This window comes from Schistocerca gregaria, chromosome 1, assembly GCF_023897955.1.
Source record: "Schistocerca gregaria isolate iqSchGreg1 chromosome 1, iqSchGreg1.2, whole genome shotgun sequence".
Taxonomy (NCBI): Eukaryota; Metazoa; Arthropoda; class Insecta; order Orthoptera; family Acrididae; genus Schistocerca; species Schistocerca gregaria.
In genome coordinates, this window is record NC_064920.1 from 356,441,904 (window position 1) to 356,460,433 (window position 18,530).

At 40.5% G+C, this 18,530-nt stretch overlaps 1 protein-coding gene across 2 annotated transcripts in view; it reads left to right on the forward strand.

Annotated features, from left to right (window-relative positions):
• Window positions 1-18,530, forward strand: part of LOC126345620 (guanine nucleotide exchange factor DBS-like) — a 350,102-nt gene that overhangs the window by 273,426 nt on the left and 58,146 nt on the right. For both annotated transcript variants that reach the window (XM_050002115.1, XM_050002117.1), the window contains exon 14: window positions 5,209-5,394. In XM_050002115.1, the coding sequence (XP_049858072.1) occupies window positions 5,209-5,394 (186 nt within the window). The remainder of the gene's footprint in view (window positions 1-5,208; window positions 5,395-18,530) is intronic.

An 18,530-nucleotide genomic window follows, 5' to 3' on the forward strand; every position in this document is an offset into this window, starting at 1 on the left:
GAGAGTAGTACTAAAGCACCTACCCATCGATACTGAGGAAGAAAATGAATTAATAGAGGAAGGATTCATAGTACACTCGGTTCGCCAATTCTCAAAACCCCTCAGACTGCAGAAGAAAGTCATGGCCGCAAGAAAGAGCCGAATTTCTTGGCGGTTTTAGAAAACAATGAGGATGTTCAGCAGGTGTTCAAACTGCGATACCTGCTGAGATTCCGAATAACTGTAGAACAGTATAATAAACCGGAAGGACATGGGCAGTGCCATAGGTGTCAAAAATTTAATCACTCAGCAGCAACTGCAATTTGCAGCTGAGATGTGTAAAGTGTGCAGGCCCCCACCTTACCAAGTTCTACAAGCAACAGAGAGTGGCAAACCCGGTATGTGCCAACTGCAAAGACCCCCACCCAGAAAACTATCACAGATGTGAAGTATACCAAAGATTGGTGCAAAACCGGAGGCAGCAGAAAACTGCCCTAGCAACAACAGCCGCATCAAATGCTCAGGCTCGTCAACAACCAAGCTTCGAAGTGCAAGCAAGAGATTTCACGACTATGCGACTGTACAGGGCAGCTATGCTCGCTCCCACCGCCCAGTCTACGTCCGCGCCCCCCCCCCCCCCCCCCCCCTGCGACAGTGCAGGAGACGACACCCCCCCCCCCCCCCCCCCCCCGCGTCCCATCTACACCTCCCCCACCCATAATACAGACTTTACCTCCACCGCCAGTTCCGGAACAGGCAACTGAAACAGCAGCAAACAATGTTGCAGTCCTAGCGCAGGAGCAGCCACAGGCGTGGCCAAACGCGGACAGCGATCTCGGCAGTTTTCTGAGGGAACTCAGAGAACTGGGGAAGCTGTTTGTGGGGATAAACCTGGGAGCAGTGTTACAAAAAGTGAAAGAAACCATAGCAAGAGTCCGAGCCGCGAAAGATAGATACGCAAAAATGATAGTAATTGATGAAGCAGCTATGACACTCTTCTGTTATGAACCATAACAGTACTACAGAGTTCAAAATGTTAACATGGAATGCAGATGGCATATCCTCAAAGATCCCACAGTTACAATCATTCCTAGATCGTCACACCATAGATATAGCCTGCATTCAGGAGTCGCATCTAAAGCCAGTCGTTCGATTGAAGGTGCGAAATTATTCCGTGCACAGGCTTGATAGGCAAGACCGTGCAGGCGGACTAGTCACCGTCCTTGTGAAGCTGAGGATTTGTCACCAGATGATTGAAATGCCAAATCTGGCCACGGTCGAGGTGACCGTCATCGAATTAAAAGTCAGTAACTACATAGTTAAAATAGTATCGGCATATAAACCCCCGCATATCAACTTCAGCAAGCAGGACCTTCAACACCTGATAGAAATCGGACAAAGAGTCATAATAGCAAGGGACCTGAACTCCAAAAGTGTGGACTGGGGTTGCAACATGAGAAATGCTGGAGGCTAGAGATTGAGAAGGTTTATCGAGAGCAATCCCCAAGTGGGAATAATTGCTCCCGAGGAGCCTGCTCACATCACCTACAACCCCGACCATGCACCGGACATCCTAGATGACTTCTCGTGGAGGGGCCTGCCTTGGAGGGTTGTGCCAACAGTCCATCACGAGCTGAACTCAAACCACAACCCAGTTGTACTGGAATGTGCCAATGTAGAAGACACAATCTGGAGGATGGCAAACACAACATATCAAATTAACTGGGAACAATATACCGCCCTGGTAGGATAACAGCTGGAGGACATTCTGCAAATGCGGAATGAGAGGGAGGTGCACACACAAGTAGAGTATTTCACAAACGTCCTCCAGACCTGTGCTCGAGAGACAAGTGCCAGGCTAGCCATCAAGCCTGGCGCCAAGGACCTGCCTCCTGATATCTGGGAGCTGATAGTCGCAAGGTGGCGCGTGAGGAGGGATTGGCAACGCTATCGCAATCCTGCTGATCATCGCATGCTTAGACAGCTTGAAGCCCAGGTTAAGGAAAGACTGATACAGCACAGAGTCCTCTGCTGGGTAGAGAAACTTAGTAATGCAGAACAAGACATGAACCGAGTATGAAAAATCGCAAAAGCGCAGAAGGCTACTCCCAGGGTAGACAGGCCACTCCGAGGTACAAATGGGCTAGTATACGACGATGAGGATGAGGCAGAATTACTGGCGACATCGTTAGAGTCACAATTCTGTACTCACATAATTGAAGATGACGAGAGTGACTGGCAGGAAGAAACAATAACTGGACGAGTGGCTCAATTAAGGCAAGAAAGGCCAGATACAGAATTTATTCCTGTTTCCGATTGATTTGTGTGTGCCTACGTCAGGCACTTAGGGAATAACAAATCCCCCGATCCTTACAATGTCTGTGTCCCATGCCTAAAACACCTGCCTCCCAACGCAATCACTTACCTCACCACACTATACAACCAGTGCTTTTCCTTAACCTACTTCCCAAAAGCCTGGAAAACTGCTCAGGTCGTAACCCTACCTAAACCCAATAAGAACCTTATCCTTCCACAAAACTATAGACCCATTTCACTCCTGTGCTTTCTCGGGAAAGTACTGGAGTGCCTGATCCTCAGATTCCTATCCAAATTCCTATGAGACAATAACACAATCATCCCTGAACAGTTTGGATTCCGTCCTGAACATAGCACCCTCCATCAATCCCTGCACCTGGTGGAACACACATGCAGGGCGAGAGACCGGAAACACAGCACCGGAGCAGTCTTTCTTGATATTGAGAAAGCATTTGACATAGTCTAGCATGATGGCTTAATATACAAGTTATCCCACTTATGCATTCCAGAACATATCATCAACATGATTGACTCGTTTCTGGCGGGGAGGCAGTACCACGTCAGATGTGGCAAACATGTAAGTGCGATCAGGGGCACTGTGGCAGGAGTTCCGCAGGGCTCAGTTCTTGCCCCCGTATTATACTCGCTATACACAAACGACGTGCCAAAGTTGGCAGGAGGTGAGATAGTGCTGTATGCCGATTACACGATGATTTACAGGAGTTGCAGCAACCCCAATTTCATAACAAAAAAGCTGCAGGAGCACTTGGACAAAATCGTAAAATGGTGCAATATTTGGAAAATAAAGATACATCCTGAAAATTCCATAGCAGTCATGTTTACCATCAACTGATCCTCTCCCCCCCCCCCCAAAAAAAAAAAGTACAGATGTATTTTTGTAGCTGAAAAGGAAACAGAATGGAGCGGCTCAGCTACATACCTCTGCCTTGAACTAGACAAACGCTTAACCTTCGCAAAGCAGATAAACAGATCCAGAGGTAGAGGCTACACTGCTTTCATCCAACTGTACCCACTCTTAAAAGGTGGAGGACTCAGCATAGAAACGAAACTTAGATTATGCAAGGCAGTTATACCGCCAAGTATGTTATATGGATCGGAATTTTGGTCCATGGCAGGAGACCCATCTATACCTATATTAAAAGAAAATCAGAAAAACTCTATGAAAAGGCACCTACCTCGACCCACCAACTAATAAATCAGTTAAGATCCCATTATCCTGAAGCTACAGACATGCGTCCAATATCAACATTAACCAGAGAATTCAGGGCATAACAGTTACAGACAAAACAGGCAGACACGCAAACATGATTTAGGTAAACTACAAAAGCTATTCCTCTAAATATCATAAAGCCATATTAGAAGTCAGATGGGCAAAGCCCTGTGGTGCTTCTGTGGAACATTAATATAGATAAGCAACTAAATGCACTCTTTAGGAGACACAGATGGGGAAGGTGTACAGTGTCACAGTAACATTGGCCTATGAGTGTACTATATTCAAAGATTTGAAGAGCAGTATGCCTACACAACATTGTTTCCCCAACCGTAACACATGCACCGCCAAAGTGTTCACATGCATCTGTGTTCATTACATGTTCTCACCTCTTGCCATATAAGTGTACTGCTGCCACCCCCCACCCACCTTCCCCCCATCTTTCCTTCCTGGACATGAGACAGCTGCTGGACCACCCAGTTGCTGAGCATGGCACCCGAGATGATGTGCTTCACTTTAATGACTGCTTCGCAGCCTGTTCCATATGAAATCCTCATACCAGCACCAGTTTTTCTGTTTTTGCTCGGTTGGTAACTCTCCCAGAAACATATCTTTTGTCTTTTGTTCCCATAATGCACCTGGCCTCGGCCTTCACTAGTCCCTGTCCTCCAGCTGCTTACCCCTTTCCTACTTCCACTTCAGTACTATCTATGGCCTTTATCCTGCCAACACACATATAAGTCCTTAAGTCCTTTCCCTTCTACTTCTCTGCCTTTTCCATTGTCCCCCCCCCCTCCCCCCCCCCAAGCACATTACTCTGATGCTGTACCTCTCAGCCATGTCCAGTTCCTAAAACATGACTCTGTACACTTTCAAAGGTTGCACTAGCATCTTCCCCCTCCCCTACACTGCCATTCCTCCCCATGTGCACCCCACACATCTTCTGTACCCTCATTGCTCACTCCAGCTTGATCCTTAGCAATCAGAGATGATAGTGGCCGTGTGTGTGTGTGTGTGTGTGTGTGTGTGTGTGTGTGTGTGTGTGTGTGTGTGTGTGTTTTACAGAGAGAGCGAGGGGGGGGGGGGGAATTAATTGGTATTGCAAATTTATAGTTAAAGTGTTCGGAGCTTGATGTTACATTGAGCAAGTTGTTCAGATTTTATTTTATGTAGATAGAATTAATTAAGTGGATATAAGTACGAAAATGTGAACTTTCTCCTAGTGAATTTTATGGTGGATGTGCATTTCTGTGCAATGTTGAGAACTTTGTGCACGTAGACAGTTTTTCCACTGCTTTTTGCCTCTTTATTTTCACATTCGTATTCTAGAATGATACATTTTGGGCTCAGATTGTATTATTTGAAACAAACTTACTTCAGTACAAACACCAGGAAAATTTTCTAGAATGAAATCATTCTCTGTAACAATACAGTATGTGTCTTTGTGCTACTTTCTGACAATAGTGTAAATATACTTTAAAGATGTAGCTGATGCTGTCAATGTGTAATTTTAGTCATTCCATGTCACTGAAGGCCCTCTTTCATAATGAGATTTATGGAACATGTATGTATGTATGAATGAATGAGTGAATGAATGTAATGGTAATATTAAACATCAAATTATAAAACTGTGTTCCTCTACTTTTGAGTGTATAATTTTTATGCATTTTTTCCTCTTTTAGATTGATATGCCCTCTGATTCATGGCAGATTCCTGTAAAATCTTATGAATCTAATGACACAAATCTGTCTCCTGACAATGAAGTAAATCATGATCAAGAGACTTTGAAAATTAAACAAGGCCATGTCCTAACAGAACTGTTGGAAACAGAAAAGGTGTATGTATCAGAGCTTGGATCTATTATAAAGGTAAGTTTGATAACATATGCTAAATGATTGTGAAAGAAACTAGCCCATTTGACGAAAAATGAAGTTTTTATGTCGTATGAACATTGGAAAGTATGTAAGTGAACTTAAAACAGACAAGCACATTTGTGTGCAGACCTGCTTTGAAATGTGTAGTGTTGTTATGAAATGTAAAGCTTTATTTATTCTTCCCATAGCCATACTCTTTGCAATTGTCAATGTATTCTTTATTTTTAAATTATCCACAGTAATGTTTGTAACAATTGCAACACACAGGAAAAATGATGTTGTTGTTCAGCCTTGAAGGTGTGTGTAGAACAGTGTATGAACAATAAGTAACTAAGATACTAGAGAAAGTTGTTTATACCATCCATTCCTGAGTACCCAGAGATGCCATTGTTTCATAACTCAGTGAAGAGCTGTCAGGGGAGATGAGAACATGAGAGCATGATAGCATATCATGTCAACATTAAGGAGTACAATATCGGTGCCAGAAATAGTTCGATCAGAGTAATGCGTGAAAGCAGTGAATAGATCATCTCCATATGTGACAACATGCCGATATTGGATCACAATCCTTGACAACACAGGATATGGTGACACTCATCTTTTCTTCTCAAATAAACTATAAGTCTTTGTCCTCAGTGTTGTCTCAATGTAAAGTACGAAGACATGCAGGCACAGGCAGAAGTTCTATAGCTAAGTGGAGGTTGTCAATTTGTGCATATTGTGTCTTGTACTGGACAGTCCTTAAATTAATTACTTAAGCAATTATTATAATTTTAATATTAATTTAATAGAAAAGTGAGAGAAATGTGACAGAACACTTAAAGAATTAACAAGAGGGCTGCAAGGCAATCATATTTTTGTAAATTTTTATATTTGTAGCTCATGATGTACAGGCCTCAAAAAAAGCTCTCCCTGGGGAGTTCACTGCAATTCTCAGAAATACTGGAGAAAATCAACATTGAATTTTTCTGACCATTTTTAATATGCTAAACTAAAGTGATGTTATTTTCACAAGCAGCTTGGCTATATGTTAAAGTGCTCATCTACATCTACATCTACATGATTACTCTGCAATTCACATTTAAGTGCTTGGAAGAGGGTTCATCGAACCACACTCATACTGTCTCTCTACCATTCCACTCCCGAACAGCGCGCAGGAAAAACGAACACCTAAACCTCTCTGTTCAAGCTCTGATTTCTCTTATTTTATTTTGAAGATCATTCCTACCCATGTAGGTTGGGCTCAACAAAATATTTTCTCATTCGTAAATAGATCTCTCCGCGACAAAAAAGTCTTTGCTTTAATGACTTCCATCCCAACTCGCGTATCATATCTGCCACACACTCTCCCCTATTACGTGATAATACAAAACGAGCTGCCGTTTTTTGCACCCTTTCGATGTCCTCCGTCAATCCCACCTGGTAAAGATCCCACACCGTGCAGCAATATTCTAACAGAGGACAAACGAGTGTAGTGTAAGCTGTCTCTTTAGTGGACTTGTTGCATCTTCTAAGTGTCCTGCCAATGAAACGCAACCTTTGGCTCACCTTCCCGAGTTCCAGTCCTGGTGAAACCCAATTTTTAAACAAACATGCATATGGCGTGTTTAGTGAGCATCTATGTGACACATAAAATATAAAAAAACAGAAAAAATTAATTTGCAATTTGTGTTAAATCATAAAAGATTGGTAATTAAGAATTTTTATTTGCAATCAAAACTGGATTTTCATGTGCAATGTAGAATTAGAAATAAGAATTAGATGTGTTAATTAGTGCATATTCAATAAATTTTATTTTTAAATGACATAAGTACTTGAACTGCATGGAAAAACTGAAAAAAATAATGACCAAAATGAGGCTCGATCTATTGATTACCATTCTTGTGGACTTAATGTATTCTATGTTTTCCGATAATGATCATAGAGCATGCACCTTTATTTCAAAATTTGATTGCACCTACAATCAAACTCAGGCCACCCACTTAGTGAACAAGCACTCTGCCACAGAGTCACACAGCTAATCAACAAATATGAACCTTATTTTAGTATATTGAATATGGTTGAAGAATTTCAAAGTTGATTTTCTCGAGAATTTTTGTGAGTTGCATTAAACTGCTGTGGGAGAGATAATTTCTGAACTTAACATACAACAAATTAAAAAAAAAATAATTAAAAAACTCCAATTTCCATGTGAGGCAATACAGACCCTATGGTTTATTTCAGGAGATAGACTGAAGGAAGGCAAACGTACACTTACAGCATTTGCGAATTTGGAGAAAGTTTCTGAAAATGTTTATGGGAATATAGTCTTTGAACGTCTGAAGGTAGCAGGGATGAAATACAGGTGGTGAATGGTTACCTACAGCCTGTACAGAACCAGACTGTAGTTAAATGTGAGTAGAAGAGCTTGAAAGGCAAGCAGTAGTTGAGAAGAGAGTGAGACAGAGTTGTAGCTTATTCCAGTGTTATTCAATACATATGAACAAGCAGTAAAGGAAACCAAAAAGATATTTGGAAGGGAGTTAAAGTTCAGGGAGAACAAATTAAAAAAAGAAGGGTATGCAGTCCTCAGAAATTGGGGTGTTACAGAGAAATGCTGGAGATTTGGCAGATAGATTCAAATTCCTTATTCATCCAGAAAACCTCTGCAGGTTGTGGGATGTCATTTACGCACACATGATGTCATTTGGACATGAGCATGCACAGTTGTTTGTGTGTGTGTTTGTGTTTGTGTGTGTGTGTGTGTGTGTGTGTGTGTGTGTGTGATAAATTAATTCTGTTAGATCTTGCTTTCTCATCAGTAGCAGTTTTTGCACATTCTTGGTTCAAGTCTGTTGTACTTACACAAGGTCTAAAGATTCTGTGACTGAATAGAAGCAGTGCTCTAGTAAGAATACCCTTAGGGATTTATAAGCCAGTGAAAATGGGGGAATGATTCGTATATTTGTGTAGCACTATTTGTAGTGGAGGGTTTAAAGACTGATGTCCTTACAGACTGGACATGGAGTTCACATTTTTGCCTGGATTCACACTATGTTTATTAAAGTTTTTATTTATCTCTCTTAAATTCCTTTCTACATACTCACGCGTTTACAGAATACAAATGCAGGAAAGTCGAAGGATCAGAGAGTTTTGAAAGAGAGGCCTCCAGGTATCTGTTGTGGTACACTGTGAATTTCTCTTATAGCTGTTTTATGGGTCAAGATATGACTGAGCTAGCAGTTGTTCTTCCCAGAATAAAATGCAATAATGTAGAATTCTGTGGAACTGGGCAAAGTGTACAGTTTGGACAGTGTGCAAGTAAACATAGGCTGTAGTGTTCTTTCTTCAGTGTCGCATTTGTGTTTGTTATGTTTGTCTGCTATTTATAATCATGTTACAGCCATATGCCTAAAATTTTTTGTTTGCATTGAGAGTTTAATTCTGCTGGAGTTTGGCACAGAGGTGTCAAAGGTTATGCCCCTTAAACAGAAGTTTGGAGAAGTTGTTTTGGCTATGTTTATTATTAGCAAATTTCCATCAAACCAGTAATTTAAGTGGTCTGTAGCTTTATTGTAGTTCTCTTGTAGTTTTGCTGTAAGAAGGATGCTAGTGTCACCTGCAAACTAGCTATTTATTTCTGATTCAGTGCTTAGATCTAGGGAGATTAAATGATTGAATTGAATTGATGAAAAAAGAAATTTGTAGCTCAATGTGACTAAAAGAAGGAATGAGTTGATAAGACATATTCTAAAGCATTAAGGAAATATCAATTTCATAATGGAGTGAAGTGAGGAGGGTAAAAGTTTTAGAGGGAGATAGATGGAACAACCAGCAAATGGATGTAAGTTGTAATAGTCATGCAACAGGCAAGAGTCTTACACTGGACAGATTAGCATTGAGAGCTACATCAAACCAGTCTTCAGACTGAAGACCACAGTAACTACAGAAAATTAATTGTAGACTAAAATTGTATGTTGGACTACGAATTGAGCTATTGATGTATGATCTCTCCATCCCTTGCAACTTCACTCCTGCCAAAACCTCTTAGCGTCTACACAACTTTCATCTTCCAGAACATTTCACACTCCATTACAAGGTAAAAGATGCTAGCTGTTTATTTTATTGCATTTTCAATATAATATAGGCAGTTACTAGTTTTGGCTATTATCAGCCATCTTCAGGTACTTCCAGCTTTGTTATGGTACAGAACACATACTTCATCTATGTTTTTGGCTGCCTCAGCATTGAAATACTGGGTATTAAAAAAAATATCCAGGAAGGTACCTGTTGTTGTTGTGGTCTTCAGTCCTGAGACTGGTTTGATGCAGCTCTCCATGCTACTCTAAGAGGGAAGTGATAGGCACATAAAGTTACCTTTTTACGATAGTGAACCATCTTTAAGTTAATAAAATATCTGCATTGTCCAGGGAAACATTAAACACCATTCAGAGAACGTTGTAGAATCTTGTAACATATTCGGAGCACAAGCATAAAGTGGTAACTCAAATAGAATGACTTCTGACATGCCAACCAATGTGAAGTGAAATCACACATCCCACTTTTCTATTACATCCTGGAAGCTATGGATAAAGGCATTTGAGTAGATACAGTATTCCTTGGTGTCAGAATAGCATTTGACTCAATACTAAACTTAATGTTTGTTAACAAAAGTATGACCAAATGTGGTACCCAAAGAAATCTGTGACTAGATTGAGAATTTTGTGGTAGGGAGAAAACAGTCTCACAGATAATATTAATTACGTAAGGGAAAGATAGATTGCTACTTACCGTAAAGGTGTCATGTTAAGTTTGTGTGACTAAATGGTGTGTGTGTTTCTCTTTCTCTTTGTGATGAAGACTGTGGCCAAAAGCTAATGTGCAAGTGTCTTTTTAATTGTGCCTGTGTGCAACTTAACATGTCATCTGTATGGTATGTTACACTCTCTTTTTCTTACATTGTAACAATATTATAAAAATGAAAGTTGCTACTCACCATACACCAGAGGTGCTGAGTTGCAGGTTGGCGCAACAAAAAGACTGTCACAAATAAAGCTTTCGGCTGTGAAGGCCTTCGTCAACAATAGATGACAGGCGCACATGTGTGTCCACGCACCCACGCGTTTGCAAGTATGCTCGCACATGTGTGCGCACATGTATGTGCTCACACGTATGTGCTCGTGTGTGTGTGTGTGTGTGTGTGTGTGTGTGTGTGTGTGTTTTCTGTTGTTCACGAAAGCTTTATTTGTGACAGTCTTTCTGTTGTGCCTATCTGCGACTCAGCACCTACACTATGTGGTGAGTAGCAACTTTCTTTTTCATAATATTATTACATTCCACTTGGATTTTCCATTGTTTGATTTTTCTTACATTGTTAATATTACAACCTGGAGTTTCTGTTGATAAATAATATTAATTGTAACCTCAGATTTCTTGCAGGTGATCCAGTCATTTATACTGCAGTACCATCTGAAAAAAAAAACGGCCTAAATATTCTGGCAAAAATGGACAAAATTTCAAAGTAGTGTGAAGATGGCAACTTACTTTAAGTACTGAGAAATGAAAAATTGTGCAGTTCACAAAGCAAAAAACACAATATCCAATGAATTACATTTGGAATCAGCCAACCCATATGTATTCCTAGGAATAACGTATTGTGAGGATATAAATTGATCACATAGACTTAGTCATAAGTAAAGCAGATGATACACTTTAGTCCATTGGAGATGACAACGAAACACTGTTGTGATCCATCTTGAGATTGTGAAGCACTACTCAAGTGTGTGGGGCCCATACCAGATACATCTAACAGGGATACTGAATCTACAGGGTGTTTCAAAAATGACCGGTATATTTGAAACGGCAATAAAAACTAAACGAGCAACGATAAAAATACACCGTTTGTTGCAATATGCTTGGGACAACAGTACATTTTCAGGCAGCCAATCTTTCGAAATTACAGTAGTTACAATTTTCAACAACAGATGGCGCTGCAAGTGATGTGAAAGATATAGAAGACAACGCAGTCTGTTGGTGCGCTATTCTGTACGTTGTCTTTCTGCTGTGAGCGTGTGCTGTTCACAACGTGCAAGTGTGCTGTGGACAACATGGTTTATTCCTTAGAACAGAGTATTTTTCTGGTGTTGGAATTCCACCGCCTAGAACACAGTGTTGTTGCAACAAGACGAAGTTTTCAACGGAGGTTTAATGTAACCAAAGGACCGAAAAGCGATACAATAAAGGATCTGTTTGAAAAATTTCAACGGACTGGGAACGTGACGGATGAACGTGCTGGAAAGGTAGGGCGACTGCGTACGGCAACCACAGAGGGCAACGCGCAGCTAGTGCAGCAGGTGATCCAACAGCGGCCTCGGTTTCCGTTCGCCGTGTTGCAGCTGCGGTCCAAATGATGCCAACGTCCACGTATCGTCTCATGCGCCAGAGTTTACACCTCTATCCATTCAAAATTCAAATGCAGCAACCCCTCAGTGCCGCTACCATTGCTGCACGAGAGACATTCGCTAACGATATAGTGCACAGGATTGATGACGGCGATATGCATGTGGGCAGCATTTGGTTTACTGACGAAGCTTATTTTTACCTGGACGGCTTCGTCAATAAACAGAACTGGCGCATATGGAGAACCGAAAAGCCCCATGTTGCAGTCCCATCGTCCCTGCATCCTCAAAAAGTACTGGTCTGGGCCGCCATTTCTTCCAAAGGAATCATTGGCCTATTTTTCAGATCCGAAATGATTACTGCATCATGCTATCTGGACATTCTTCGTGAATTTGTGGCGGTACAAACTGCCTTAGACGACACTGCGAACACCTCGTGGTTTATGCAAGATGGTGCCCGGCCACATCGCACGGCCGACGTCTTTAATTTCTTGAATGAATACTTCGATGATCGTGTGATTGCTTTGGGCTATCCGAAACATACAGGAGGCGGCGTGGATTGGTCTCCCTATTCGCCAGACATGAACCCCTGTGACTTCTTTCTGTGGGGACACTTGAAAGACCAGGTGTACCGCCAGAATCCAGAAACAATTGAACAGCTGAAGCAGTACATCTCATCTGCATGTGAAGCCATTCCGCCAGACACGTTGTCAAAGGTTTCCGGTAATTTCATTCAGAGACTACGCCATATTATTTCTATGCATGGTGGATATGTGGAAAATATCGTACTATAGAGTTTCCCAGACCGCAGTGCCATCTGTTGTTGACAATTGTAACTATTGTAATTTCGAGAGTTTGTCTGCCTGAAAATGTACTGTTGTCCCAAGCATATTGCAACAAACGGTGTATTTTTATCGCTGCTCATTTAGTTTGTATTGCCGTTTCAAATATACCGGTCATTTTTGAAACACCCTGTATTTGAGGAAGGGTACATGAATGGTGACTGATTTGTTTGACCAATGGGAGAGTGCCACAGAATTGCTGAAAAATCTTAACTGTCAGACATTTGAAGATAGATGTCAACTATCCCATGAAAGCCTACTTTCAAAGTTTCAAGAATCAGTATTAGGTTAGGAATCTCAAAAAAGCCTTCTACTATGCACTTCTTTCACAGAACCGATGATACAAGATTAAACAAATTAATGTGTGCGAAGAAGCATTTAGGCAATTATTGTTCCCACAATCTGTGAGTGAATGGAACCCTAATGTGTGGTATGATGGAAAGTACCCTCTGCCTTGCTCTTCACCATTATTTGCAGATTATGGATGTAAATGTTGCACAAATGAGAAGCAACAAAACCACTACCAGGTCCGTCTGCTGATGCATATACACTCAACAACACACAAATGTTTTACACAGAGCACCCAAGTCACTTATCAGTAAACATGCAACAGTATGCTTACTGGTATGTTTCAAAACACTGCACATTAAAAGGGGATTTTTCCGGGGCTCATACCTGCCGTTCTATTGGTGATAGTGTTCTGTGTAGCCTTTAGGCTTGGGACCATTTGTACACCCAACAGATGGATTGTCTTAGTGTCAATATCCTACAGTAAAGGGCTAAATGGAGCTGCAGATTTAAAGACAGCTAAGAACCATAGTTGGCTGAAAGTTTTATGGTATGTTCCTAAGTTCCTGATGTTGAATAACCTTGAAAATTTTCATGATATTTTTATCCATTTCTCAGATACAATACAGAGGTCAATGTTGCCCTATGCATGTAAAATCTGATATTAGGTGAAATATAAATAATAAATAACCACAGCAAACTGCTCTAATTTTAATGCTATGTTATTTAGGCATTTATCTAGAAGTGCTAGCTTCCCATTTTCGAAAATCTTTATCCATTATCAAGACACACACCAAAAACATGGTGTCTGAGTATCAAAACTGAGCCACAGATCCCAGGACAGCTATCCACAGCAAATGGGTGTAATATTTTTTAGAATATATTTCTAATATCCTGATCTCAAACATGTATGAACATTTGCTTGATATCTTTATCCATTCTCTAGGTACAGAGGTTTTTATGTTACCCTACCTTTACATCTAAAATATGCATGTGAAATCCAGTGTGAGGTGAAAATGTAGTTATAAAGTGACATAGCATAGAGAAATATGCTGTAAAGTGTGTTCGTTATCATCAGAAGGGTTCTGAGAACCCCATGTTGTAGTAGTGAAGTACATGAAAATTTTTTGTATGCCTAGAGACTTTTCAATCTCTTTTCCCACTGTCATTGTTGCTTCCCTCTCAACGTAAAAAAGTGTGAATTTGTTTGCATGCTAAAATCTTCAGTAACATTTTTAAAGGTGCTGAGAAACATAGAATGAGGCAGCTGGTGCCCCACTTTTCATTCAGTGTCTTGTAAACAGGAACATATTCACCTGTTGTGTTTTTCTGCTGGTTGAATATGTTTGAAGAATGTAAGAGTTATTGTACTACAGTCAACAGCCTGGATATGTGTTGACCCTGCAAAATTGTTTCAACCAGCACACTTACTTTAATAAATTTGATGAGATTCTTTATTACTCTGCATGTTGTCCCACATAACGCAGAAACCAAACTCTCACTCATGTGGTTTTGGTGGCGTATCTAGTTACCTTCTGAAATAAATTGGCCATCATGTGTTTTATTCTCTGTTAGCTGTAATAAACTGCTCCTTCTGTAGGGACAGCTCTCCAAAAATTCAAGGCAGCTAAAGTGGTTCATCTCTTTAAAAAGATGAAATGAGTGATGTCAATGACAACAGACAAATCTTGATCCAATCGAGCGTATCAATGGTTCTTGAGAAAGCAGGATATTTCCATAATAATAAGTTTCTGGAAAGCAACTATTTATTGAATGCTCTTGAGTTTGGCAATAACTGGGGCCTTATATTCATTTCCAAATGTGTATAATGCTTTCAGTGACAGAAAGTGTACAACAAGATTACTACTTGATCTCACAGAGCCCTTAGGCATCGTCAGCTTGGAGTTATGTATGGAGAAACTGTTACAGTGTGGAATTAGTGGAAAGTGCATGACTGGTTTAGATCATATCTCACAGACAGAATACAAAGAGTTGCAGTCACCTTAAAAAGTTTTGGAAGCATGCAATCAAAGGAACAAATTGTAAGACAGGGCATTGCTTAAGTGTCCACACTTGGCCCACTTCTGTTGTTATATTTGTCTATGATCTGACTCCAAAATATTCAGAAAGGTCTACCAGGAATGTTTGCTGATGATACCAACATACAATATTCAAATCACTGTGCTAATGATCTCTGTAACATCAAATCTGAAACAAACTGTGAGATGGTATGTTGATTAAACAAGAACTAAATATTATTGAATAAACGTAAAAACTGTACGTAAATTTTCACCTATTACATGTAGTCTGATCAAGGGCAGGTGATGTCAGATTTGAAAAGGTGCATATAAAGCACGGGGTAACCCTTAAATCCTCAGAAAGTGGATAGATGTTACTTTTCGATGGTGTGTGTGTGTGTGTGTGTGTGTGTGTGTGTGTGTGTGTGTGTGTGTCATCATTTATTTCATTTATAGGCCTTTAAGGCATACAGCAGAATAAAAAATTGTGCCAACCACAATATAAATAGAATACAACAAACTGCACATCATAAAAATTTGCAAAGGTACATGTTTACACACACACACACACACACACACACACACACACACACACACACACACACACAAACGTGCCAGTCAGTCACAATCTCAGTATAGGAGACCTTTCTTGCAGATAGATGTTCATTGCTGTCGGTCCCCACCCTCATCTTCTACTGTTGTCGGCTCCACTTTTTTGAGTATTGCCAGTACCCGATCCTTCCATTGTGTCCTCGGTTGTCCCTTTGGCCATCTCCTGGCTGGTTGGAAATGGAGAACATGGTTAGCGAGGGATCTACCAGCTCAAAAGATGTGGCCAAACCACTGTAGTCTCTTCTGCCCCAATATTTGAGTGATGTGTGGTTCTCTGTACCACTTTTGTTCTTCATTCCCATATACCTTCAATGGTATTGTAGATGGCACATATATTTTTTAAAGTATGTTCCTCTCAAACACACAAATTGCTTCTTCAGTTGTTGCTAAAGTTGCTCAGGTTTCACAATCATATAAAAGTACCAGCCATAATAATGTCATGTACAGCCGAATCTAGTTTTTTAGCTGTACAGTTGAATCTTGTTTCTGAGCAATAACAGCCAGGATATGAATAGACTGTTTGGGCTGAAGAAAATGTGGTTAGCCTTTGTTATTCATTGCTGCACCTCTTTTGTCACTTCACTTTTATTGGTCAGTATGGATCACTGGTATTTGAATTGTCTTACTCATTTGAAGGCACACCCATCAGTAGTAGTGGAGGGGAGAGGAGTTTGATGTCACGAGATGACGAGATATTTTGTTTTACTCTCATTCACTACGAGCCCTATTTGTCTTGCATTGCAGAGGAATTGTGAAGTGTCAGCACTCACTTCTGGGTGTTGCCAAGGGTCACATCATCATCAGCAAATGCCAAGATTGTGTCTGTTGCCACTATATCCATTTCTCTGTTTTGACCAGTGTTGTGGCTTACTTTTTCCAAGGCCAAGTTGAATAGTATTGGTGCCAATGGATCTCCGTGTCGCAATCTATTTTGAATACCAAATAATGATGATAGTTGGCTGTCAAATCTTGCTTGGCAAGTTGATTGGGAATAGCAAGTTGCTGTTAGTCGGATGGCGGAATGTTGAGTTCTTCTAATGTTTTCCGTAGCTTGGAGCAGTCAGTGCTTTCATATGCTTGCCTAAAATCAACGAACATGAAGTGTAGTTTCTGATAAAACACATAAAATTTGCCTCAAGGCAAATATGTGAGAAGAGTTGACTGTTCAAAGATGAAGCCACATTGAGAAGTGCCTATAATTTCTTCAGTCAATAGTTTCAAGCAGTTTAGGAGCAACATTGTAAATACTTCATACCCAATCTCAAGTAGTGAAATCCTGTGGTAGTTGGACACTTATGTGGCATCTCCCTTCTTGAAGATTGTGCCTTTCCCTTTTTCAGAAATTTTTTCCACTGTCCAAAGTGTAGATATTAACCACTTAAACACCTCCATCAATACTTCACCCCCCCCAGGCGTAGCATCTCAACTATGATACCACTACTACATGGAGCCTTGTTGTTCTTGAAGGCCTTTAACCCAACACAGATTTCTTCCTCTGATAGTTCAGAGATTTCCTTTCTATCAAATTGGAGTTTTCAACACTCTTGGGCTGTAATGGTTCAATAAATTCTCAAAATGTTTTTTTAAATAGGTTTGCGTGCTCTAGTGGTGGTACCACTTCACCAATATCATTCATTAAAACCAATGTATTTTGCTGGTAGACACCTCTGGCAAATATTGAGGCCTGGAAGAAAGAGCATGATGACTTTGGCTCTTAGACTGCTGTCAATAGGTTTTTTTGGTGTTCCCGTTTCTTCCTCCTCATGAGCTGGTCTGTGTTTTGCCTTGTCTCATAATATACTATTCTTGTATCATCTGAAGGTTGCTCTAGCCATTTTGGCCTCCTCGCTGATCTGCTCTCTCTGGATTTCCGACATTCCTCATCAAACCTAGGTTTACTTCTGTGTTTTGGAAGACAAACAGGGTCTTCATTTGCACTCAGCAGCACCATCTGCCTTCTATGTTGTTAGAATCTTCCAATGTTGTGAGATGTTCTGCATTTTTTTCTTGGTAGTGCTGTCTCACTGCTACATCTTTCAGTTTTTACTTGTCAAAGTGGACTATCCTTCCTGCATTATTTTGCCATGTGGTGGACAGTTTCGGACGTAGTTTGGCTTCAACCAAAAAGTGATTGGAGTTCAAATCTGCCCTGTACAAGGTTCGTGCATGTTAGTCGCTTCCATGATGCCCTCAGTCAACTAGAATATGATCGATTTGGTCCTTCATACTTCCACCTGGGGATATCCAGGTAACCTTATGTACTTCTGGGAAGTATATGCTTTTGATGGTCATTCTCATTGTTTCAGTGAAGTTAGTTAGCCTGACACCGTTCTCATTGCTTGTTTCATGGCTACTATCAGGGGCAATTGTTGGGCGATACTTCTTTTCTCTACCCACTTTGATACTGAAATCTCTTATTATCAGTTGGATTGAATGCCAAGGTAGTCCGTCTACTACATTTTCTAGCTCAAGATAGAAATTGTTCTTTGTTTCTTCATCAGCATTGTCTGATGGGGCATGACAGGTGACTAAGCAGATCTTATATGGTTTAGTATTTAGTATCATAAAGTAGATGCAGTCATTTACTGGAGACTTTTTATTGATAGATGATACCAATTAGTTATGGACAGCAAATCCAACTCCTGAAGTCCAGGCTTGACTTAGCTCATTGCTATTGAAGAGCCTGTGTGTATCCCCAATCTTCATGACTCCCTGAGGCAGTCCTGTTCCATAAATTGCTGTCACTAGGCATTGATATTTACTGAGTGTTTCTTCATGTTGTTTCATTCCCCCAGTCACGACTGACTTTACATTCCATAAATCCAGAGAATCTCCATATATATACATACCGGTAGTCTTTTTTTGTGTACTCAATAATGACATATTGCATTCCATTTTGGACTGTGTCTGATAGACAGATATATATTATGTGGAGGAGAATAGTTAAGATAATGAGGCAAGCATATCTACCACTGATCACCTATTTCTGTAGC